Source organism: Sturnira hondurensis, unplaced genomic scaffold, assembly GCF_014824575.4.
Source record: "Sturnira hondurensis isolate 20B ecotype Veracruz unplaced genomic scaffold, ASM1482457v3 Scaffold0022908, whole genome shotgun sequence".
NCBI classification, from domain to species: domain Eukaryota; kingdom Metazoa; phylum Chordata; class Mammalia; order Chiroptera; family Phyllostomidae; genus Sturnira; species Sturnira hondurensis.
The window spans coordinates 9,201,342-9,225,796 of NW_028095539.1; the positions used below are offsets into that span (position 1 = coordinate 9,201,342).

At 67.3% G+C, this 24,455-nt stretch overlaps 1 protein-coding gene across 2 annotated transcripts; it reads right to left on the reverse strand.

Moving 5' to 3' along the window:
• Positions 1-936: 936 nt before the first annotated feature.
• ADAMTSL2 (ADAMTS like 2) lies at positions 937-23,514 on the reverse strand. 2 transcript variants are annotated; one of them, XM_037036753.1, is made up of 19 exons: positions 23,311-23,514; positions 21,599-21,689; positions 21,009-21,151; positions 20,258-20,333; positions 19,630-19,732; positions 18,988-19,133; positions 18,758-18,881; positions 16,916-16,996; positions 14,422-14,597; positions 13,496-13,823; positions 12,035-12,407; positions 8,557-8,654; positions 7,224-7,350; positions 6,015-6,228; positions 5,759-5,914; positions 5,149-5,319; positions 4,306-4,482; positions 2,346-2,490; positions 937-1,634 (listed from the first exon to the last, which is right to left on the reverse strand). In XM_037036753.1, the coding sequence occupies exons 2-19, from the start codon at positions 21,686-21,688 to the stop codon at positions 1,516-1,518; spliced, it is 2,847 nt and encodes a 948-aa protein (XP_036892648.1). In that variant the 5' UTR covers position 21,689; positions 23,311-23,514; the 3' UTR covers positions 937-1,515. The 2 variants fall into 2 exon arrangements, with proteins under 2 accessions (XP_036892648.1, XP_036892647.1); XM_037036752.1 differs by lacking the exon at positions 23,311-23,514 and adding an exon at positions 21,952-22,074.
• Positions 23,515-24,455: the final 941 nt, after the last annotated feature.

The following is a 24,455-nucleotide window of genomic DNA, read 5'->3' on the forward strand; positions in this document are numbered from 1 at the left end:
GGCGGGAAGGACAGAGGAGGGAAGGAGGTGGGGGTGGGGAGGAGGAGCGGGGTCAGGGCCAGAACACGAGGGGGTGGGGGCACTGGATTACGGTGACCTTGGGCACGCCTGCCCCACAAGCATCCGCTGTCACTGGAGCATGCCACCCTAAACACTGCGGGGTGGCTCTGAGCTGGTCCCAGGTCGGAATGGGCCGGCCCTGCGCCCTGGGGAAGCAGCCACTTGCCCCCTCCTACCTGCCCCCGAAGGAGCTGCCGCCGCATGGCCTGGCTATTCTGCGGCGGGCGTCCCGAGTCCTCCCTTCGCTGCGGTGCCCACGTTTGCGGGCACGCCCCTCGGTTCTCCACCCGGGCTTCGTGCAGCCTGTTAGCGCTCCTCCACGCTCTGCCCCCTGCCCCCACTCATCTGGGAGGGCCACTCCTGCTGCTGGGCCCGGCTAAACGAAGCCCTCTGTGACCCTGCACCCAGAGTCCAGATTAGGTAGTCCTCCTACAGGCCCCGGAACAGCTATGTGGATGGTCCCCAAGCGCTCCGTGTGGCCCCCAGCCGCCGCCTCACCTCCTCTGCACAGCTCACCTGGGGGCAGGCGCTTCAGGTTAATTACGGAGCACCCCCAGCACCCCCCACCCCACGTCCTGCCGGGACCCACCAAGCTCCCACGGGTCCTCCCAGCCCCGTGTTTTACTGGGACCCTTCTGCCCCCAGGTCCCGCTATCGATGGGCTCATGGACCCGACTGAATGCCGACCGCAGCGCCCGAGTCCTGATGCCCCCGAATGCCCCTGCCTGCGAGATCCCCACTCTGTCACCTGCTGTCACTCCTCGGGGAGCCGCTGCAGCCCAGCCTCCGGCCCCAGCCTGGCCCCCAGGCCCATCTTCCTGAGCTGGACAGCACCTCCCCAGCCAGAGCCACCAGAAACACGCGATGCTGCCATAAATACGACCACTTTATTAACATACACGGGTAGTGACAGAGACCACGGAGCAGGCACGCTCAAGAGGGCGCCTCCTCCCAGCACACGGTGCGGGAGGGCCCTCCGTGCACAAGCACCGTGTAAGGGGCACCGGGCGCCAAGTCGGGGTGAGGGCTCCTCAAAAGGGGCACACCCCCCAGGACCCGGCCGGAGGCGCACCAGCACCTTCCCGCCGGCCCCACCCGCATCCACCCCTGCTCCGGAGGCAGACGGGACCTTCCCAGGGCTGAAGTGAGGGCGGCCAGGGGCAGGCGGCCTGGTCACCTCCACCTCTGGGCCCTGGGGCCCTGGGCAGCTGGGTGCTGGGGTGTGGGGTCCAAGGAAACGCTGTCCCGGGGCTCAGAGCAGCTGCGTGCACACGGCCAGGGCGGCTGTCCGGGGAGACCGCCTGCACTCAAGGCCCTCCTTCCCAGGGGAGAGCAGGAGCTCAGCGTCTCATCCCGCAGCCCAGGTGCCCTGCAGCGGGGGTCCGTGGAGGGGCTGCAAGGCTGCGGCAGCCCCATGGCGAGGCGCGGTAGGCGTAGGGCCGGCGGCTACCAGGCCTAGGAGTGTGGGGGCCTGCAGGAGCGGCAGCAGGCCTTGCTGTAGTACCAGTGGCCGCACAGGTTCACCTTGATGGCCAGGGCACAGTTGGTGCCCGGCTGGTCCTGGCAGCTGTCGTCTGGGCAGGGGACACGGTGGAGGGGGGTACGGGGTGTCAGAATAGGGCCGCCGCCTCTTCCTGCCTCTCTTTTGCTCAATGAGAGGATGCTCCAGGGGGCCCTGGGCCACTGAGCCCCTGTGGGCAGGAGGCCCATCCCTGCCCTTTCCAGGTTCAGGGGTGATGGGCCTCTCTTTCTCTGCTACTCCTCTCCAGCCCCCACCTACCCCCGGGACGTCAGGGTGCTGGTGCGTGGTTGGACCTGCGCACGTGGAGGGAGGGGTGTGCACACGTCCCGGGGCCAGGACTGGGAGGGGCTGTTGATCTCAGCCCCCCAAAGTACCCCTGGGCGGCCACAGGGCCAAGGCCGAGCTCACCCCCTTTGCACAGTGCCCCCTGGAGGCCTGGGGACACACTGCATGCCCAGCCCTAGGCTGCTGGCTGTTGCCCCACATTCCCACCGCTTTCCCTCAGCTGCCCCCCCCCTCCAAGGCCGAGGCTCTGTCCATGGTGCAAGGCTCAGCACAGCTCCCAGGACCCTGAGCACCCGGCAGGCTTCACCCACAGCCCCCGCCCTCACCGCCCAGCCAAGCTGGCCCTTCCCACAGCAGCCACGCTCCTCCCTGCCTTGCCCTGGGCTCCCCAGCCTCCCTCTACCCTGTCCCCTGGCAGATGTCTGTGAGTCCTGGAGCCCTGGATCCTCCCACACCTCCTGGGGAGGCCCCCGCTCACCTGGGGGCTCCGTGGGACAGGGCTGCAGGTCGCAGGCCTGCCTGCCGACCGGCTTCACCAGGGGGTCGCAGCCGCGGACGATGTCGGTGCCCTGGTAGCACTTCACGTCGCGCATCCGCATGCCCACTCCGCAGGTCTTGGTGCACTGAGGGGGGAGAGCGGGCAGGGGACCGTCTCGCCGGGCTGCTGGATGCCAGCTCACCCGGGTGCACAAGCGCTCAGGGCCATGGGGACAGGAGAGCTCAGGGGGATGGCGAGCGGACACTCCGCCCCAGACAGTGTGGCCTCAGTTTCCCCACCTGCACAGGAGGGCGGCGTATCCCGCCTCTCTCCACTGTCCCCCCTCGGGGCCTTTCCCGGGTCCTCCGGTGCCCAGGACACACGGGGCCAGGGCCGGGGGAGCTGGTCTTCCGCTCCAGAACAAAGCTGCGTGTCGTGGGCCAATCAGACGGATCCTCCAAAGCCATCCCCACCCCCACCTCCGCTCACTGTCCAGATGTTGCCCTCGGAAAACCCCGCCGAGCTACCCGGGACAGCTGCTGACCCTGGTCAGCCCTCCAGCCTCCTGCCAACAGCTTACAGCCGGCGGCTCCCTCTCACTCCCCCTAGGAGGCTGACCCCACATCACCCAGGCCTGTCTGGGACCTGGGCCCTCAGTCCCTGGACCCACCCTCCAGTCCCTCCGGCACAGCATGAGATGGCGCAGGGCTGCCGCCACCATACCTGCTCCCAGCTTAGGGACTGGCCCCGGCTGGGGGCAACGAGAGGCCAGCTCCGCCCCGCACACAGAAGACGGTCAGCCTTGGGTGGACCCTGAGGAGCCTCGGGATGTGGCCTGGCAGCCACGCCTCTGTCCCTGGGGACCGGACGCAGTGATGTGTCCCCTACCCCGCCCCCATGCTCAGGGGCCCCTCTGGGCCTCCCTGCCTGCCCTCTTGAGAGCTCGGGTACCCCTGGGGGTGGGGGGCCTGGGGCACGGGGCAGTGGTGCGAAGGGCACCCAGAGAAGACAGTGCCCCTCACTCAGAAAGGTTCTCTGACCGTCACTGGGCCCACGCCGTGAGGGGCTTGGCCAGCTACAGGCCCCGGGGACCCTAGAATTGCACCAGGAGGCTGCCAGAGACCGGAGGGGTGCTTGCCGCTCCCCACCCCAACCACGAAGCGGGGCCGCCCCATGTTTGCCGGCAGCCGCAGACACCCGGGGCCCCTGCCCCTCCCGTGGGGCGACACAGAGCTGGGCCTCCCTTTGCTTCGCAGGTCCCTCACCCGCCCAGGACAGGATGGACACGAGCTCCAATGTCTGTCACACAGACGCCCCCCGACCAGCGTCTACGGGGCCCATGTGGGTCGACATCCCTCTGAACTTCAGTTTGTTCCTCGTCGAGACGGGGCGGGGGGCCCAGCCTCACAGAGCTGTTGGAGGAGGGAAGGGCAGCCCTGCTGTCTGGGAGCCGAGGGCTCTGCCCAGGCTGCCCAGGCAGAGACGGCAGGGCTCCCAGCCGCCTGCCAGCCTGAGGCCCAGGGGCCCTCCGCTTCGGGGCCTGTCTTCCTGGCTTTCCCCACCCCCCAGCACACGTCCCCAGCAGCCTCTGTACTTGGGACCCTGAAGCCCACCTGACTCTGACCGACCCCTGGGCCAGGGCCCGGTCTGACACGGCCGTAGGCCCCAAGGGCCCACCTGGGCTCTGGCTGCCCCACGACAGGTGTCAGGTGCACATGTCAAATGTGCTCGACAGAAAGGTGGCAAGGCCAGTGGTGCCCCGAGCTGCGAGAGGCCCAGGAAGGCTTCCTGCAAGAGGTGGCTCTGGCGCCAGCTGGCTCGGTAGAGTTGAGAAGCTTCTCGGGGGCAGAAAGCTGTGATGGAGGCTGACTCAAGGGCATGTGGGGCCAGGGAGGAGGAGCCAAGACAGGAGCACACCTGCGGCCGGGCATCAGGCCACCTCGGGGCTGGCGGCGCTCACCTCGGACCACGGGCTGGTGTACCACTTGAAGCAGGGCCGCTCAAAGCAGGTGCTCTCCTCGGGGGGCTTCTTGGCCAGCCCGCACTCGGGGCCGCTGCGGGTCTGTGGCTTCCCATGGGCCAGCTCCATGCACAGGACCAGCCTCTTCTTTGTGCCTCGGCCGCAGGTGGTGTTGCACTGGGGCCAGGGGGCAGACGGGGGTCAGAGTCCAGGCAGGGGCCGGGAGGGTCCCAGCACGGCCCCAGCGACCCTGGGGGTGACAGTTCTGCCAGTAGCCACGGGGTGGGACACTGAGACGGACAGCGGATTTTGGCTGAGAGCTCTGGGCAGTGACCGTTTGGCCCCAGACAGATTTGACCCAAAGCAACTTAGCAGAAAGCCATCTGTTCTGAATCCAAATGGTTAAGGATGACTGGCCCGAGATGATCTTGCCAGGGGGGCTGGGAGCCCCAAAGGGCTGAGGGGAAGCAGTGGGGCTGGGAACAACTCCTGGGACCCAGTGGCGGTGCTAGGAACAGCTCCCCGGGAAGCTGACCACGAGGACAAGGACCCAGGCCCAAAGCAGGCAGAGTCGGCCCCTCTGGCCTCCAGACATGGGCCACGTGGGGGGCCGGTGGCCAGGATGGACAGGGGGACTGTGCTAAATCCGCAGCATTTGCCTACTTGAAAGTTTGAAGGGGTTTCTGGCCTTTTGGGCTTTTCCTACTGCAAATTCGTTTTCAGTGCATGGTGCCGTCACCATTTATAGCCAGGCCCTCATTCTGACCCATCGGTTGTCAGGCCGCTGGGCCATCAGCCCCGAGCCCCGCCAGCGGGGGTGCCGCGCCAGCTCAGACCACTCACCCGCTCCCAGTCCTGGGCCAGCCAGTGGGCCGGGCAGTTCTTGTCCCCGCAGGGGTGGATGGCCAGGGGCTTGGTCTCCATCTGGCACTGAGACTCAGGCACCACCCGCCCATCGCTGGTCTTGCAATACACGTGTCTGATCATGCGGCCCTGGCCACAGCTTCCGCTGCACTGCAGGGGGACACCAGTTCGAGCCCAGCCGGCTCTCCATTCCCCCAATGAGGTCACTCCCAAGGGAGAGGACCGCCCCCCGCCCCCGCAGCCTGCGGGAGCCGCTGCCATGGTAACCACATTGGAAATAGCACGTTCTGTTCTAATTACAGAGATAATGCTGCTTGGTGAAAAACACAGAGAGAGGAAAACACACCTAAAACCCCTACAAGGTCATCTGTGCCCCCAGCACCCAGAGGGCACCCCAGGGAGCTTCTGGGCTTCTTTCTTCCTGACCGGGGGAAAGAGGCAGACACGCAGGGGGACAGGCAGGGGCGTCGTGAGCGGCAAAACGGGGAGGCCGGGTCTCAGCCAGGGGAAGCCCGGGATGCCCTCTCACTGGCCTCATGCCCTGGCCCCTCTCAAAGCACCCCCTCCCTCCCCAGGGCCCCACGCTCACCGGCCCCCAGTCAGAGACGGTCCACTGGCGGTCACAGGGGGGCCCCGTGCATTCCTTCTCCCCCACGGGCCTGGTGTTGGGGTCGCAGAGCTTCTCGTCCTCCGAGCAGCGGATGTCCCTGGTCACCACGCTGCGCTCCCCACACTTGGCCGTGCACTGTGAGGGGCGGGGCGAGCGCGGGGGTCAGGCCAGACGAGTGCGCGCTAGGCCCCGCCCGCCGTCCCAGCGCCCGCTCCCTGGCGGGGCGTACACGCACCTCGGACCACTCGGACATCTCCCACTGTGGCCCACAGGCTGGGTTGCGGCACGTCTTGCGCTCCTCCGGCCGCACGGCGTCGGTGGCCTCGCACAGGTCGCTGTACACTGAGCTGTCGAAGCCGGGCGACAGCATCTTCCAGCAGCGCACGGTGCGGAACTGGTAGCCCTCGCCGCAGGTGCGCGAGCACTCGCTCCAGCTGCTGGTCTCCCACCTGTCTCGGGAGGGGCGGCCTTCAGGGACCCCCACCTTCCTGCCGAGTGTGACCCCACATCCCGGGACAATGTGTCCCTCCCCGTGAGGTCCAAAGTCACAGGGGCCGAGACACACAGGACGCTGGTGAGGCTACACCATGGAGGCTGCCGCCCTGGGCACCCGAGCTCTTCAGGGAACTCCTAAGTGGGGCCTGGGTGGGCACCTGGAGTGGCCCGGCAGCTGGAGCCACCTCCACCTGCTCTCACCCATGCCCTGGCCTTCCAGGACCTTTTGGGGAACCCGGTCCTGGCTCCGTTCCTTTGCTCAGGCTGGGATCACCCCCCAGAGTTCCAGAGCCCTGAACCCCACTGTGGGGGCTCTGATGGGCTGGCAGGACCCAGAGCCACACACTCGGCTTCAGAAAGGAGCAGAAGGCCAGGTAGCAGAGACCCTGGGCAGGGTGTGGGAGGCAGAGAGCAGCAAGACAAGTTTGCTCCTCCGACAGCAGGCTGGTGCCCACGGGCTCATCTGGGGCCCCACAGCAGCCCCCACCATGCCTGGGGAGAGGACACGGTCAGGGCTTCACCTCCGCCCATCTTTTAGGCAGAACAGGCCGGAAGATGGGGCCTCCCTCTATGACAAGGACAGCCTGGAGTCCTGGGTACAGCCCTTGGGGCACCTACAGATCCTAGCTGCACCAAGGGAGCCTGGGGCAAAGGTGCCACCCACAGCAGAGAGCAGCACGCAGAGCAGAGTCACAGCCCACAGCAGACGGCACTGAGGGAGTGCCCACTGCGTGCCAGGCACGGCGGCAGACAACGTGCTCAGCACGGGAGGACGCAGGGGACTCTGTCAGGCAGGTCGGTGTGCACGCCCACCGCCCCCGCCCCGAACCAGCTGGGCCTGCACAGCCCCTGGAAGGAGCAGGAGGATCCCCCTGCTCCTCTGGACAGAGCAAAGCCGGCTCCCTGCCCCTCTCCCACCCCTCGCCCTGCCAGGGCCGGGGGGCCACACCTGGGCTGGCACTCCCTCCCTGCGCAGAGGTCCTGGACCGGCTCCGGGCGTGTCAGGGCGTCGCAGTAGCTGTCGTCCACCTCGATGCCGTCGTAGCGGACACACATGGCGTAGGTTGACATGACCCCTGAGTTCCAGACGAGAGAGAGGCCTATGAGCCACATGTGAGCGCCTGGAGACCTGTAGACAGGTCATGCGACCACAGGCGCCTTGTGGGCTTGCTGAGTCCAGCTTCCTGGCTTGAGTCAGGGACAGGGGTCTTAACCAGCTTACAGAACTGTGTGGGGGCTTCGGCTGGGGTGGCTCAACGGACTGAGTGCCGGTCGTGAACCAAAGGGTCACTGGTTCGATTCCCAGGCAGGGCACATGCATGGGTTGTGGCTCAGGCCCCCAGTAGGGGGCACACAAGAGGCAACCACACACTGATATTTCCCTCTGTTTGTCCCTCCCTTCCCCTCTCTCTAAAAATAAATAAAATTTTAAAAAAAGAAGAGCTGTGACAGGAGAACTCAGAGTCTGACGTCTTCTCTTTCCTGCCCCGACCCCACCCCAGCTGCTTTGAAGAACTCACATTGGCCCCTAGAGAGGCGCATGTAGCCAGATCACTAATGACGGGTGAGGACAGCGAGTGGCCGGATGGCCCAGTGGGTGGATGGAGGATACGGGTGGGAAACCTAGCATCCTGGCCCTTTCCAGCCCCCCCAGTACAGTGTTACAGACCCTCCACCGCCCTCCCGTGGCAAACCCCAGTCCTTTTCAAACTCCCTCTCCAATCTTCTTTACCTAACGCTGTGTGTGCCTCCGTTCCTGGGCCCCACCAAGCTGGGGAGGTCCCCTGATGAGGGGACAGCATGAAAGGGACCAGGTCCGCCCCGCTGCCACCCCGGCTCTGCGTCCCTGTCCCCTCCCCCAGCAGCCCCGTGCATGGCGCCCAGGTGGCCACACTCTCCAAGCAGTGGTGGGTCCTGCCCCTTGGGACGCTGGGGATGACTCAGGGGAGTTGTCCACAGTGGTGCAGGCCTGGGAGGGGCAGGGGTGTTATCGTTGTCCTAATTGTTAGTGTGCATGTGTGTGTGAGAGACCTTGTTGTCAGTGTGTGTGTGTGTGTGTGTGTGTGAGAGAGAGAGAGAGAGAGCACGCCACCCTCCTGGATGACAGGGAAATGGAACCCTCCCTCCCCGCTGGTGGCCAGCCCCCAGTGTCCCAAGGGGAAACCAGTGTCCCTTGAGAGCGAGGGCAGGGCACCCTGACCCAAGTCGTGTCCTGCCCCCTCCCAGGCCTGCCACAGGCAGGCAGGCGCCCTGGCCGCCAAGGACGGGGCGGCAGGCGCTACCTGTGGTGCAGGTGGCGCTGCAGGGCTCGTGCGAGGAGAGCTTCCACCGGTACATGTCCGCCGCACTCACGCCTTGCTTGCGCGCCTTGGGCCTGGTCCTGAGACGGGGTCAAGCAGAGGAGGGGTGAGAGGCCACAGCGGGCATGTCCTCAGCCACAGGGGCGGCAGCGCTTTGATGGGTGGGCACCCCTGTCCTAGCCCCGGGCAGCCCCCCATTAGGGTAAGGGGGCCACTGCCCAGCACAGGGCGGGGTGGTTTAGGATACAGGGGCGTCGCCCGTCTCCAAGACTGGCAGTGCAAGTGTCCTGTACCACGGCTTGTCCCAGCTCCTCAGGAGTCAGGGGACAAGCCAGCCCCTCCACACACACGCCAGCTTCTTGCTGTCACCTTCTAGCATCCAAAACGGGTCCTCTGCCCTGCGCCCTCCCTGGGGAAGGACATCGGAAGGCACTTTATTGCTGAGAAGGTGCCAGAATTCTCTTCTGCGGCCGCCCCGCCAGGGTCCTGATCAAAAGGGACACTAGCACTAGGCTCCGGTGACCGACACAGAAAAGCTTAGCCAGGGGTGGGGACTCGCCCCCTCCACAGGACGCCCCCGCCCTGCCCGGGCTGGGAGAAAGGGACACCAACTACTGTAGGGGCTGTTTGCTTCTCCGAGCGGTGGGCGTGCTGGACCCGACCTCTGACCTTCGACCTCCGTATCTGCTGGGCAGGCTCCTGGGGGGCTCAGCATAGGGGAGGAGAGGGGCAACAGCTCCCAGAGCATCGGGCCTGAGATGCCAGGGCCCTCCCACCGTCACAGACCCACGGGACCCGCCACCTGCGGAGCCCAGGGAGAGGCAGGGTGCGAAGGCCCGGCCGCCGCACATGGTCCAGGCTTCGACCTCCCTGGCCCCTCCCCTGGGCCCAGAGGATGGCAGAAGAGGAGCCAAGTGTCCCAGGGCCTGAGCGTGGGCAGAGCCACGGGTCCTTTCCTAGGAACCCACAGTCAGCTCTGGGGACGGTCGCAGGACAGGCCTTCTGGTCAGTCTGCGGTCAAGGCCTTGGCTGGGATTCCAGCTTTTGGAATTTCCCAGGTGAGGTGGCTGAGGATGGGGGGGCCAGGGGAACGAGGAGGGCGGGACAGGCATGAGGACTAGCACAGCAGGCGGTGGCCCTGCCCTTCCCCACGTTCCCCAGGGGAGGAATGCCCGCACTGTCCTTCTTAAAAATGAGAGGAATCTCAGGGGTGTGACGTCCAGCGCAGGACATGCAGCTGACGGCGCTGCGTCCGCTCTGGGTGGGGCCCAGTGGGGACTGGAAACAGGGCAGGGTCGCTTTGTAAAGTACATGGCTGTCTAACCACCACACTGCACCCCGAAACCAATACAAGGTCAACAGGACGCCAACTGCATTTAAAAAATGAGAGAAAAACACAAGAGAAAATTTTTGTCTCTCCCCACCAAACCCTGTCCCCTGAGAACAAAGGACCCGTGGAAACCTAGGTGACCACCCAGCTCCTGTGAGCCAGGCCCCTGGGCCCAGAAGACCCTGGAAGATCGCTCCCAACCCTGGGCTCGCCCAGCTACCTCTCTGCAGCTTTAAATCCTCCCCCAGAACCAGAGATGATGAGCCCAAGCCCCCCAGCCCCCCCCTCCACTGGGAGCAGTGGGCCGGCACTTCTAATTACACAGCGCAGCCGGCAGCTGAGTGACTCACCCCGAGGCCTTCGTCCCTGACTCCCGGGAGTGTGATGAGATTAAAATAACTCTCCGGGGTTCTAAGCACAAAAGGTGCTTCTGGAGGGGCAGCCTGGCGTCACTCTGAGTTCCAGTGCGTCACTCACGGCTTGCACAGCTCTGGACAAGCCCTGCCCGCGTTCGTACAGCGAGGCAGGTCAAGTTCCTGGAAGTGGCCCCGGGAGAAAAACACCCTGGAAGTGGCTGAACCCCCAGCCCTTCGCCGTCTGGAAGGGAGAGGAGGCCCGGCAGCCTTGGGGTCCCCGTGGTCTGGCTGGGGGCATTGGCGGGACGCACTGGCCGCTGTTCCGCCCCCCGGCCGAGTCTCGGACGCTTGCCCGCTGCCGGAGGCCATCCGGAGAGGATGGAGACAGCTTTCCACCGATTCCGCCCTGGGCAGACTCGGCCTCCCGTGTTCGGACAGCCTGCCCAAGCGGTCTAGTTCGGCCAGGGGCTCCCCGCCTGCCCCTGCCCTCAGCCCTTTGTGTTAAAAGGCCACCTTCGGTCTCAGCGCCCTTCGATGGTGGCCAGTGGGGAGCCGTCCCATCTCCCCACATCTGGGCCCCCCCTGGAAGTTGGCCATCGGTTGTATGAATTCCTGTGACCCCCCCGCAGGAACTGGCAACCCCGAATGTCCCCGTGGGGCTGAGGGGGCGGGACAGGCTCTGCGGCGTGGCTGAAGGACCCACGGGCTCGGGCGAACCCGACTGGGCATCCTGGACAGCAGCGCCGCCCGACCCTGAGGCATCTTCTGGCAAGTTCCTTACTTAAGGAGGGGAAACTGAGGCCCAGAGCAGGTCTGAGCTGTGTTTGTTGTTTAAGGCCAGGGGTTTGGGTGGCCCTCAGACAGCCAGGCAGCCCGGCCTGAGCCCACTCCTGCTCCCCCCGCCCCCGCCTGTGCAGGTGAGCATTGGCCCCCCAGGGTGGCCCTCAGCTCAGGGGGCTTGTCACCGGGGACTGTCCTCCAGTGGGAATGGTGGCAGGCCCAGGGGCACCCTGCTCTTATCTGCCCCCACCCAGGGAGGCTTCTGGCCTCAGGACCCCCCAGACCAGTCCTGACTGCCCAGGCATCCCCAGGTGTGGCTGCCTATGTGCCCCAGGTGTGACTCTCCGGCTGTGACTGTCTAGTGTCCCCAGCTGTATCCTTGCCTCTGGGGGCCTGACCCCAGGGGGACTTGCATGGCCCCCCAGAAGCAGCTCCAGCTCTTCCCCCACCCCCACAGCAGAAGGCCTTGTCCTGATGCCCAACTCGGGGCCCTGCGCCCTGACTAAGGGACCCACTGGGCCCTCCCCGATCTCCTCTCTGTAGAGGCAAAGGTTGGTGCCAATTCACCTACATCTGGAGAGCAGCTGGAGTGCCCAGCTCACGCCCAGCGGCTGTGCTCGCAAGGACGGTCCGGACAGAGAATCCAGGGACCCGAACGCTCAGGCACGGTGACCCCGCCCATGCCTCTCGTTTTCCCTGAGCCCCAGTAACTGTCTAAGTCTCGGTGCAGGTAGCAAACTCAGGCCCAAGCCTGGCTCGAGAGGAAGACCCTGGACCGGTGGCCCCCTCCGCAGCCTCCTGTCCCCACTTCCAGCGGCATCAGCTCCGCCCACGGGCACACGACTCAGGGCCTTCACTGGGGGACTGACTTGCTCAGGCCTGAGGGGGGTGGACGTGTGCGCAGGAGCGGCCAGACCCCCTCCCCCCGCAGTGCGGCCTCACTTACAGGGCCCCGCCCCGAGGGCCCCTGGACAGGTCGAGGCCAAGCACCTACCTGGCCTTGTGTGTCCTGTTCCCCGCCCCGGCAGGCAGGCTGGCGCTGGCGTTGGGGAACGGGGCCTCTGAGGAGGCGTTGGCCACCCTGTCGCTGTTCAGCGCCAGGTAGGACCCGTTGAGCAGGTAAGCGCCGGCCCCCTCGCTCTCCTCAGAGTCCACGTGGAGTCCCTCGGTGGGGGAGCCCCGCGGGGCGCCCTGCACGAAGACCCTGCTGCCTGTCCTGTTGAGGGCGAGCTCCTGGGAGTCGGATCCTGCGCCCAGGCGCTGGCTGGAGATGATACGGGCGAAGAGGAACCCCGGGGAGGGGAGGTGGGCATCAGCCTCTTGGTCCTCCGTGTCCCCTGAGAGAGCTGTCCCTGTGGCATTGCCATCTGCAAAGGAGACAGTGGCTCAGCTTCAAGCGGTCCCTCACATGGGGACGGGGGGCAAGGGCTGTCCTGGCATGGGGGTGGGGGGGCCGCTGGGGCTGGAGGCCCAGAGCCAAGCCTGGGAGCCCCCAGAGGTGGGTCTCCGCCCTTGAGTGGACCCGGAGCACCAAGAGGGGGGCCACTAGCCGACCTGGACAGGCCCTTGTGGGGAGTCGGCTCAACTCCTGCCATGGGTTGCAGGGGTCCCCCAGAATTCATGTGCACCCAGAACCCTGGAATGCGAGCTTGTTTAGAAATAGGCCCTTTGTCAATGTGGTGAGGGACCTTGGGATGAGACCGCCCCAGGTTTGGAGCGGCCCCTGCCCACGACCGCTGTCCTCGGGGGAAGGAGAGCGGACAGAGGAAGTCACAGAGGAGCAGGTGTGCAGGGACGCAGGCAGAGACTGCAGCGGCCTGGCGGAAAGCCACAGACACTGGGGGCCCCTCGAAGCTGGGGAAGGCGGGAAGGACCCCCAGAGCCTCCACAGGGAGGCAGCTGCCTACAGCTCGGTTGCGGGTCTCTGGCCTCCAGGACCAGGGAGAGAGCCCCCCGGTGCCTGGGGCCGGCAGTGATCACTCGTCACCACAGCCCTAGGGCGCCCACATGGCCGCTCAGGTGTCTTCTACCTAAAGACCCTCCCCCCAAGTCCATGAGGGGCCCTTCCCAAGTCTGGCCAGCCCTCTGCCCTTGGACCAGCGCCACTGTGGCCCCGGCGCTCTCCCCACCCCTCCCATGCTGCCTGCCTCTACTGAGTGGCCAAGGGCAGGGCCGACGGGGTCAGAGCGGCCTGGGTCTGACTCCCAGCGCCCACAACAGGCTGTGCGGTGTGGGCAGGTCCTCCCCTCTGAGCCCCCACGTCCCCATCTGTCACAGGGGGCAGCTCCCTCCACCCCAAAGAACGTGTCACGGGCGCAGGCAGAGGCCTGGCACCGCACCCACCCAGAACGCCTGCAAGGAGCCGGCCCCTCTTGTCTGGCCCTTCTGCCACCTGCGGGGGGCCACCAACCCTTCCCCAAGGCCCCTCTCCCCAGGAAGTGCCCCCTCCAGTTACCTTGGAATCCCTTGCCCCTGGGTGGTGTGCCGCCGGCCTGCTCACACACCTCGTTGTTCTTGCTCAGACCCAGCTCTGTCCTCGGGCCCGGGGAGCTAAACAGCCGGTCGGCCAGGTCCAGCCGCTCGGGGGAGGCCTGGCCGAAGAGTGAGCCGTTGCGCGGGAGGAAGCCCAGCAGCGCCGGCCCGTCCAGCTCCTGGTCCTCCGCACTCTCGGAGGGGGGCTCGGAGAAGCGGTAGTAAAAAGGCTGCCCGTGGTGGGCAGTGGACGGCTGTTGCAGCGTGTACTCGAAGGTGATGGAGGGGCTCTTGCCGTTCTGGTTCCACACCTGGGGAAGAGGGGAGATGGGAGCGTCCTTCCTCCCCCCGGCCCCTCCCTCCCAGTCCACAGGGGCTGCTGTGCCTGGCGCACACAAGTCCCTTCCACCCAGGAGTGTGGAGAACGCAGCCGCCCCAGGGAGAGGCGGTGGGGCCTGCCCAGCCTGGCCTGAGGCAGTGAGGGGTGCGCTGTGTGCCCAGAACATTCTACAGATGACAAAGCCCCTGAGAGCAGACCTAGCTTACCGCCGCCCGCCAGCCTCCCCCCCACCCCCCGGGGGAACCCCACAGCCAGCCGGGTGTGGGGGGGCCAGGGCCCAGGGCCCAGGCCCAGAGGTCTGTGGGTTTGGTCCCTGGTCAGGGGCACGTCCAAGAAGGCAAAGGATTCCTGTTTCTGTCTCGATCTCTCTCCCTTCCTTTCTCTAGAAGCAGCGTCCTCAAGAAAACGTCCTTGGGGAGGGTTTCACTAAAGAAAAGGCGGGAGGAGCGAAGTCACTCCTTCCCCAGGCTGTGCCCTTTCAGTCTGAGCCAGGCCGTGGTCACTCTCCATTCCCTGTCATGCTGGCCCGGAGCCCCCTCCCGTCGCCGCCCAGCCCGCCGCACACACACCATGACGTTCAGGCCCTGGGTGGTGGGCCCCTGAGCCACGATGTACTCAATGCCGGTCTCGTAGACGTCCATGGGCCTCCGGTACTTGACCACGGTGCCGGCAATGTTGAAGTTCTTCGGGCTGTCCACCTTGAAGTTGCCGTTGAAGAAGAAGGAGCCGGCTTCATCTGCAAGGGCTGACAGGTCGAGGCCGCCGGTCACCAGAGACCGTGGCCACCCGCCTGTGAGACTCTGCAAACGCCCTGAAGACAGGAGACCCCACCCCAAGTGGAAGGGGAGCTGTGTGCGCAGTGGCCGGCAGCCCCGGCCACTGAGTGCCGAAGACACAGAGGCGCTTGCCCAGCAGCCTGAACTAGACAAGGCCGTGTCTAGGTGACCGGAGGGGACCGGCCTGGACCCATTGGGTCCTATCATCCTGGTCGCTTGTGAAAGGCTGGGCTGCGAGGGGCGGGTGGCATCAGGACTGGGCTTCCCAGTCTGGAGCAGCAGGGCCAGTGCCTGGGGAGGCGGCCACTGGGCCACTGGGTGTCAGCCAGGGGGTCATCCAGCCGGGCCATCCAGCCGAGCTTTGCTGCAGACTCACCATGTGACCCTGGGCCAGTCACTGCCCCCGGCGTCCCACCAGGACAGGGGGATGCAACCTCAGTGCGCCTCTGGGGTCCACGCAGAGGGACGCTGACCTGGCTGGCCCAGAGCACTGCCCCAGCCATCCAGCAGGCCCTCCCTGGCCACCCCAGCTGACCAGCTCTGTGCTCTCGCTGTGCGCCGTGACATCACACCTCACGTGCGGATGGGATTAGGCTGACCGTTTGCCCAGGTCCCCCACGCTGCCAGACGTGATGAGGGAGGCTCGGGCACTTTCTCGGTGACCCTCTCTGTGAGGCAGGGGCAGGTGGACGGACGTGTGGAAGGGGGACGTCAGTAGGATGGCCCTGCCCAGGGCCAGCCAGGCCTAGCGATGCTCAGACACCAGGAGGGCACACACAGCCTTGTGTCCCACAGCCTGGCGGGGCAGCGGCTGCCCAGAGCTGGGGCAGGGGTCTGGGGCAGCCGGCCGACCCTGGGGCTATGGAAGTGACCGCAGGCACGGCCAGGAGCAGGGGGCAGTGAGGAGGCAGGCGCCACACTCGGGGACAGTGCGCCTTCCAGGAACCAGCCCAAAGAGGGAAGAGCTCAGCTTCTGAAGCCCCTGATGCCGCGGGTCAGCTGGACAGTTAACTGCTGACCAGGCCGACACACCCGCAGGACGCGTCTGCTGGACGAACACCTGCAGTACGGCGGTGTCCGCACACGCCATGGCCGAGGCCGAGCCGTGCCTGGCAGGGCACGGGGGGGGAGGGCCGGTTGCCCGGCCCAGCTTGCAGGTGTGGGCAGGGGGTTAAATCCCTGGCCTTCGTCCAAACCCTGTTTTCCGACAGGGACGACCTTCCTCCCTGCGGCTTTCCCAGGGCTCTGACGGAGGCCGCCCTTGACATTTCCACGCGTCTCTCCAGAGTGGTCTCTCGGCAGCCAGCTCCAGGAATGCGGCATTTCCGGGCCTCACTGCGGGCACCGGAGCGGCCGCCTGGCAGAGGCCCAGCCCCCACAAGCAGAGGCTGGCGCGTGGTGTGCACAGCCCGCCAGGGTGCGGGGCTGGAGCCTGCCGCCCAGAGGGTGGCACCCAAGCTGGCTTCTCCCTCAACAGCCCTGAGCAAAGCCCAGCCACCATGTCCCTGAGCAGGGTGGGTGACACGCCACCAGCGCTGGCACTCACGGGGCCACCCTAAGAGGCAGGGAGGTGCACCAGGCATTGGGAACAGCCTCCCCACCTGGTTCCCCAGCCTGTCTCTCCCAGGGCAGGGCCCAGTGCGGAGCTGCTCACGGGGGTCAGCACCCATCCACCTTGGCCACCAGGGCTGCGGGGGGCCTCCTGGGGCGCAGACCTGGGCACACGGCCAGGCCGGGCCCCAACACCTTTCCAGGACTGTCACCAGCATGGGGCCTCACTGCCTTGGCCGCCACGCCCATAACTCCAGCACCCTCAAGTTGCAGGACCCCCCCCCAGGTCCACCACCAGCCAGGGGCCGTCCAGGGGCAAGAACATTCAGTCAAGAGCCCCTGAGTCCACGCCCTTTCTCTGCCTCAGCTGCCCACGGCCTCGGGCTGGCCACCTCCTGCCCCTCTCTGCCTCAGCCTCACCCCTCCTGGGTCCCACTCCCTTACCCTGGAGGCAGGGACCCACCTCCAGCTTTTGCCAGGCTCTCCAGGGATGGGCAGTTCACTACCTGACGCCCCGCCTTCCTCCACGGTCAAGCAGCTCAGAGTACAACAAGGCCCTGCCACACCCAGGGGGTCAGCTTCCCTAAGACCGCCCCCCAGGACCACCACGCCGGGCTGGGTTGGGGCTTCAGCAGTGCACCCCTCCCTGCCGGAAAGGGCCCTTCTCTGCCCAGACGGGGGGCCCCGTGCTCCACCCCAAGCCCATGCGCGGCAGCAGCCCGGGCCCCCGACGTACCCAGGACGTCGGCAGACTTCTTCCGCTCCACGATCTGGATGTCTCGGGCGCCAGCCGGGATGTGGGTCACCAGAGAGTAACCTGCGGGTGGTGGGCGATGGTGAGCAGCAGGTCCAGCTGCGGCCGCTGCCCCTCAGTTGGAAAGGCAACAGCTGGCGGCCCCTCCTCCTGCGCTCCGGGCAGGGGGGGGCTGTCTAGCTGCACAGAGGCAGGTCCAGGGTCCCGCTGAAGCCCCTGGTGCCACCTAAGGGCTAACCCCTGCCCGGGCTGGAACCCAGGCTCCCTGACCCTCCCCCACCAAGGCCACTGAGGGACGTCTGCTGGAGCAGAACAGACCTGGGTCCTGCTCTACCAGACACCCCCCAAAGTGGCCCTGAGCAGGTTGCTGGAGGCCTCGGACCTCAGTTCCCTCATCTGCCCCAGACATGGATAAGAAAGGATGAGGCCTTGGGCCAAAGTGGGCTCAGGGCCCGGGGTCAAGGGCCCCCTGCTGTGGGCAGGCGGCAGGGAGATCTTCACCGAGACCCTCCCAGGGGACGGAAATGCTGTCGGCGGGCGCTGGGGGTGGTCCGGGGGGAGGAGGAGAGAGATGCTTAAAGCCCCTTGGCAGAAAAGCCTTCGGGCCTCAGGTCTCAGAAACCGGGGTTATTGGGGGAGTGCACACACGGCAGGTTCCTGCCTAAGAGGTGGTAGAGCCCCGGGGCACCTGCCTGCCCAGGGGGCACCTGCTCGCCACAGGCCAGCAACCGGGCGCCCTTCCTCCCCGGTCTGGCCCCCTTCCCGGGCCCCTGAGCTCGTCCCTCCTGGCCCTCGGAGGGCGGCGCAGTGGTCAGCACCTGGCTCTTCAGGAGGGAGGGAGGGGGGCTCTCCCCTGGCGTGGGAGCCCTCCCACCAGGGCCACGCCAGCCCCCAGCGTGCCGCCCCCGGGACGGAGGGGGAGGCCGCCCGGCAGCTCACCTGCCACGGTGGCATTTTCACTGTGCGAGTGTCCTGGTGACACAGGCGTGTGACTAGGCCGTGATGACTCGAAGTGTTACTTATACAAAGGTAGGTTCACGTACATTCCCCTTTAAATTAGCAGCCAGCTCACGAGACTCCCGCCTGAGCACCCTGGGCTCTCCCACTCCCCGGCCCGCACGCATGGATGGGGCGGGGAAGAGCGTGGGTCAGTGTGTGGGACCACAGACCCCGCAGCCCCGGGAGGCAGTGGGACTGTGAGAGGGCCAGCCCCCACCCCCCACGCTGAGAGCTCCGTGAGGGAGTGAACCGGGTCTGCCTGGGGCCTCCCTGCAGCCTCCGTGCCCGGCGCACAGTAGGTGCTCAGAAAGAGACACGCTGTGTGGACAGTGGTTCTGCCGTCCCCCCTGCCCGGGGTCTGGTGGAAGGGCCCGCCCATGGGGGTGTGAGAGCTGCAGGGGTCCCAGGGGCCTTTCCTCGAACCTTCTCCCTAGTGGGGCTTCAAAGCCCCCCCACACTCACACTGGGTAACGAATAGCCCCCCACCCCATCAGAAACAGGGACTCCGTGGGACAGGGAGCCCCCGAATGTGCGCGCCCGCACGCAGACCTGCCAGTGGGGAGGAGGCGACACGAGCCACCGTTTCCCCCTCCCGTGTGGCGTCCCCAGCTCCCTGCAAGGCCTGACCCAAACCCGCTGCCAGTAGGTGCTGGCCAAAGAGCCACTGGTCACTCCCAGCCCAGGGGGCTCACCGAGCACCTGGCCAGCCCCCAGGCCTGGGTGGAGGAGCAGGGGCCCATGAGGGGCAGGGGCTGGCACAGCGACCCCCAGCGGGTAGGAAACGGGCCCCCGCAGGCACCCGGAGGGGGGACGGCGGCGTCTTACCGAGCTGGGCGTCCCCCTTGCGGTAGGTGCCCGACACGTGGATGCAGCTGCTACCGTCCCCCTGGCAGACGCCGCACTTGTCCAGCGTGTGGGTGGAGAAGAGGACCCCGTCACAGCCGATGGGCTGCAGGAAGGGAGGCGGAGGGGGCTGCTGGGACCCTGTGGAGGCCGGGCCACCGGGCGGCCGGCATGCTGAGCCCCGCGGAACCCCTGCCACAATGTTTAACAACCTCACATTTTCCAGACACGCAAACCCCCCGCAGGTCCGTGAGCTTGCAGGACGTGCCGTCGCGGGCGGCGACCGTGAGCTGCCGCTGGCCGTCCACGGTGGTGCAGTGCAGGTCGCAGGGATTGCTGGAGATGTGGATGTAGTCGTCTGTGGAGACGAAGGGTCTCAGGGGTGCGGGACACATTCAGGGCCTTCCCTCACCCTCCCCTAGAGACCTCGTGGGCGTGCACCGCCCCCCACCCCAGCATGGACGGGGAAATGGAGGCCTAGAGGGGCGAAGGGGCTCGCCTGGGGTCCCGGTGGCTGACATGAACCAAGGGGCAGGTGGTCTGGCCCAGCCCCAGCTCTGTGAGTTCTAGCCTCTGCCTCCCTGTGGGTAGGGACGGTCCCCCTCGCAGGAGGTCGGAGCCAGTGGATGGCCCTGCGCGGCTGGGCCTGGTCGCCCTCCACTGTCCCCGCACATGGGAGAGGCCAGGCACCTGAACGACTCACCACCTTCCACAAGGGCCCTCTGTCCAGCCCACTCTGTCTACCTGCCCACCCACCAGACGAGTGCATCCCCCGCCACTGTCCCCAGGAGCAGACCCAGCGGGTTGGGGCGGGCCTCCCGCACACCGCCCGAGCAGTGGCCGGGCTGAGGTACCGGGGTAGAGGGGTTTCCACTGGTGCTGCATCCCGTCGTACATCTGGGCATTGAAGGAGACGCACTGCTCCTCCCGGAAGCTCCTCGCGTCCGGCGGGCACTCCTGGGGACCCAGCGCGGGGGGGTGGGGCAGCTGCAGGAGCTCCTGTCCCCGCCAAGCAGGAGGCAGCCCCCGCCCGGGCGGCCCCTCCCACCCCGTCCACCTCGCTGGCTCCGGCATGCAGGAAGGATGGACAGAGGGGCAGCTGTGACCCCTCGGGGCCCCCGTGTGCTGGCCAGGCCCATGCTCTGGGTGGGATCCTGTCAGCCCCCTGCCACCCCAGCTCCACCCAGGGCCTCTGGGGAAGGGGGGCAGGGGGCTGCAGCGTTTCACAGGTGGGGACCAGACACCTGGTGACTGTCAGTCCCCCAGCGAGCTCCTGGTTCAAGACCTGTGGGGGCCAGAGACCCCAACCCTGGAGCTCCCCACACCTGCAGCAGGCATAGCAGGTGGCCCCTCCTGACCGGGTGTGGGGAGGTCACCCTCACCCAGGGCCCCCTCACAGGATGCAAGGGGCTGGCCTGGGGCTGAGTGTCCGAGAGGACACCCAGCCCCTGTGGAGGTGGGGGCAGATGGGCGGGGCCTCACCTGCACCTGGCACAGCTGGTACTTCTTGGACGTGCCCGTGCAGGTCCTATTCCCAGCGCCCGTGACCGCCATCCTCCTGTTGGGAGGACGCTGGCGCTGAGCTGGTCCTGAGCGGCCAGCTGACAGCCCCAACGCTGCTCCTGCCCCCAGCCGGCCCCCGGGATGGCCCCCCATGCCTCCCCCGGCCGCTCCACTGGAGGAGCCCCACTCAGGCGTTCCAGCAGGTCTCCCAGACCCTTCTTCCCCGGGGGGCACAATACGGGGTCACCTCTACATCCCCATCCCCCTGCCCAGGGTCCTCGTACCCAGAATCCATGATGCTAACGACAGTGCCGCCCATGTGCCGGCCCAGCACTGAGGCTCACGCACACACGTGTTCTCAGGGATGTCAGCTGGCGCAAGTGTGCCCTCCCCCCCTCGGTGCAGGGGGCTGTGTGCGGGGCCTGATGCTCAGTGAGGGTGTGGGACTTGCCCACGGTCGCCCCACCAGGAAGTGGCAGAGGCTGGGTTTGAACCCAGGTCTGTCCAGACGCAGCTGTGGCGCCATGTGCTTGTCCCATGTTTACTCGGCTGAGGCCTTCTGAGGAGAAGGCCAGGGGGCTCCCCCGCCCTCCCGCAGAGCCTCAGAGAGGGATCCTGCTTCCTCCTGAAGGCCAGTGTCCCGCACCCTGCAGCAGGGCACACCCACGTCACCGCCGTCCCGCGCTGCCCCAAACTGAAGCCCCCCCCCGCCCCCCGCTGAGCCCCGCACCTCTGCTGCAGGCAGTGCCGCTCCTGGGACATCACACCCACGCCACAGCTGCGAGAGCACGCCGTCCACTTGGTCCACTCCCCCCACCAGTAGGCCACGGCGTCCGGGGCCCCCTCCAGGCTGTTGGCGGCCGGGTTTCTGCCCTGGGGGAGAGAGGCCCCGCGGGGGCTGGACGGCAGAGCCGAGGGACGGGCCAGCCCCCCGGATGGTCTCAGAGGGGTGTGTGGGCCCGGTCCCTCCCATCGTGAGATCCGGACTGCTCCAGGCGCTCCTCAGGGTCCTGCAGACACGCCTAACTGGCCAGCAGCCCAGAGCCCCACCTGGGTCCTGGGCGACACAGCCCTGCCCGCGTGCGTGCCCCATTCCAGGACTTCACTCTGAGGGGTGGCGCTCGCCTTCAGCCCTGTCCCGCCAGACAGCCAGGGCTCCAGAGCAGCCCGAGGCCCCGCTCAGGCGTGGCCCCTACCACACGTGTTCCGGGCAGCGGGGGCACTGCGGGCGGGACCCCTGGGCACGGGCCCCCCCGGCACGGGCCCCCCGACCCCTCCGACACCAGCCCCTCCAGGTGAGGGACCACGCTCCCCACTCACCATGGCCCCCCTGGATGCTGCAGTCCCGGCCATGAGTACCACAGTCAGCAGGGACCAGGCTCCGCGAGAAGGCTGCCGTCTGTTGTCCATCCTAGGTAACAAGGCCACTGTCACCGCCAGGCCAGACTGACCTACTCTGTCAGTTGACCACGGTCCACTCTGGGGCAGAGCCCTCAGGGCCCACCCCCTGCCCAGCAGCCCGGCTGGGAGGGCTCAGGAGGTGATTGGAGGTGCCTGCCACGGGGTGGAGCGCAGGACAGTGGGGCCTGTGCCCGGCCTGCCCCGCCCTCCCCGCGCCCACCCCTGCGTCTCAGGGCACTTGGGGTCACATGCCCTGCTCTGCCACTGGACACCTGAGCTCCCAGAAGACACCTGTGGGCCCGGGGTGTGTCCTCAGTGACGAGCGAGGCCCTGCCCAACTCTTTCTCCCGCCCAGGCCCGTGGACTCAGCCCAGCTGGAGCACTCAAGGTTTTCACCGGCTTCATGCTTGCCGGCAATGGGGGAGGAAGGAGAAGGACCGTCTGAGGGGTGGGTCTGTGGATGACCCAGGTGCCACCAGGCCCTTCCCTGACCTGGCCACAGCGCCCCTGACCCCAGCCCCTCGGGGGTCTCAGGCTGGCAGAGCCCGGCACCCGTGCCCCTGTGGGGCAGAGCGTGAAGGGCCCAGGGTCACAGGATGGTCTCCTTCTCAGGAAGCCAGCACTCTGGCCCCAAACACCACTTGACCCCCCCCCACTTTGGGAGCCTTCCACCTGCAGGGCCCTCTGCCCCCCAAAAGGAGGGACATTGGCTGAGGGGACCAGGGGGCCTTAGTGGCCTCTGTCTAGAGTCTGCCTTCCACCCTGAGTGTCACTCCAGCAGGTTGGAGAAGGGGTTCCAGAAACCACCAAGCCCACCCCCCTAGAGCCTGGAACCCAGAGAGGGGAGCCAACTTTCCCGAAGCCACACAGCAGAGCGGCAGGCTAGCCCCGGGAGCCCAGAGCAGACTCAGGCCTCACCCCCCCACCAGCTCTCTCCAGGGGAGACGGTGTGGAAGTCCCCTAGCCCTGCCTGCCCTGAAGCCAACTCTCCCACCCCCACCCCCGCCCGTCCTCCGACGTCCCCCCACTCCCCTGCAGCTTGAGCACCTGTGAATCCTCGGGCACGGCGCCAACACCACCCTGGCACCCCGAGACCGCCTCTGCCCTGGGCGAGACAGTAACGCACCCGGGAGATTGTGGCCGGGGCCCTCGAAACCCCCCCCTCACCGGCCGCCTCCCCTCCCTGCTTGTCTGCACCCCTCCCCCACAGGCCTCCGCCGCATCCTCCAACCCAGCCTCAGGCCCGCGGAGCCCCCTCGGAGGTTCCATTGGCTAACAGGCACTCCGGCTCCTGCCTGCGGGCCGGAGACAGGTGCTGAGCCGGCCTCACACTTGGTTTTCATTAAGGCCCAGACGCCGCTGGCTGCGGGCCAGTCCCGGCGCATGCGGGATCCAGCCCTCCCCGGGTCCAAAACAGCCACCAGCCAGCGGGAGAGGTTCGCAAAGGAGAGCCTCAGTCACCCGAGGCTTCCAGCCCTCAACGTGCCCGAGGGTCCGGACCCCTCCCCACGGGCCCTCCTCCTGTTACATAACACGGCGCGCCGAGGGGGCTGGGGGATGCTCCCGCCTCTGGGCTGCCTGTCACACTGGGCTGGCGGCCTCGGAACGCAGGACGGCTGGAGGCGACCTACCTGCCCCGGGTGGGTCGGCAGGTTGTCCTCCTGGAGAGAGAGGCTGAGCGGCGGGGGCAGGCGGCACCAGGTGCACTGCGGGGCGGCGGGGCAGCCTCTCCCCTCCCTCCTGCTCCCCGCCTCCTCCACTTCAAAGAGCACCCACGAGAGGGGGTTCCCAGGGAGGTGCACAGCCCAGGCGGCTCGGCGGCGCGGCCGCCTTTATAGCTGTCAGGCAGACTGGGAGGATCTCACACTTCCCACCAGGCTGCTCCCCGCCCGCGCCGCCGGCCTGGCGCACACTTTAACCCGCTCCGCGCCTCTGGAGCCGCGCCAGGCCGGCCCAGCTGCCTGCTGGCGGCGGCCCGGCCCAGGAGCGGTGAGCGGGGAGGCTGCCTGCCCGAGTGCCGGGCTCAGGGTGGCGGGCCTGGGTGTCCAGACGGAGAGACCTCCAGCCCGGGGCCACAGCGGAGGCCTGGCCTCTGCCTGTTTCTGCCCCCAGAGGGGCCCGGTCCCGGGCACCCCCGGGCAGCCCAGGGCATCCGATACACACAGCCTGACGGCGCAGTTTCACAGGTGGGAAGACCGAGGTCCAGAGGGGACCCCACACTCCGAGGTCCCCCAGGCAGGCTCCGCAGGGGTCTCCTGGGAAGCAGAGGCCTGTTCAGGGAGGAGCTGAAGATGACCCAGGAGGGCTCCGCCAAGGACTCCAGGGAAGGGACCCAAACGGCCACAGTCCACTGACCAGATGGCCGAGACGCCCAGGGCGAGCGGGGGCAGGTGCGGGGAGCTGTGCGGATGTTGGACAGCAGCTTGGCGGGGCCCCGTGGCTGGGCTGGGCCCGAGCCGGCTGGGCAACCCCGGGCAGGCCGGGCACGGAGTTCCAGGCCCAAGTTCCTGCCGAGTCAAAGCCCAGATGGCGAGATCACCGCTCTCCTGCCCCCCCGCACTGGGCAGACCCCAGCCTCTGCAGGGCTGCCCCTGAAGCCAGGCCGGGACCACCCCCTTGTACTCCGGGCCGCCCAGGCCCACCTCCTGGAACACAGAGACACCTCCATGTGGTGCGAGGTGGGGGGTGCTGGTGGCAGCGAGGCAGCCCTCAGGCGAGCCCCCCTGAGCCATTTCACCCTTCGCCCTGCTCGGCGCCCCAGTGGTCCTGGGAAAGA

What these genes read in the sequence shown, in the direction of transcription:
- ADAMTSL2 (XM_037036753.1), bottom strand. Translation starts at nt 21,688, where the DNA reads ATGGACAACAGACGGCAGCCTTCTCGCGGAGCCTGGTCCCTGCTGACT. An exon ending in CAGGGGCAAGGGATTCCAAG is followed by an intron (nt 12,408 to 13,495) that starts GTAACTGGAGGG and finishes TCTCCTTTGCAG; the next exon opens with ATGGCAATGCCACAGGGACA. An exon ending in AACAGGACACACAAGGCCAG is followed by an intron (nt 8,655 to 12,034) that starts GTAGGTGCTTGG and finishes ACCCCGTCTCAG; the next exon opens with GACCAGGCCCAAGGCGCGCA.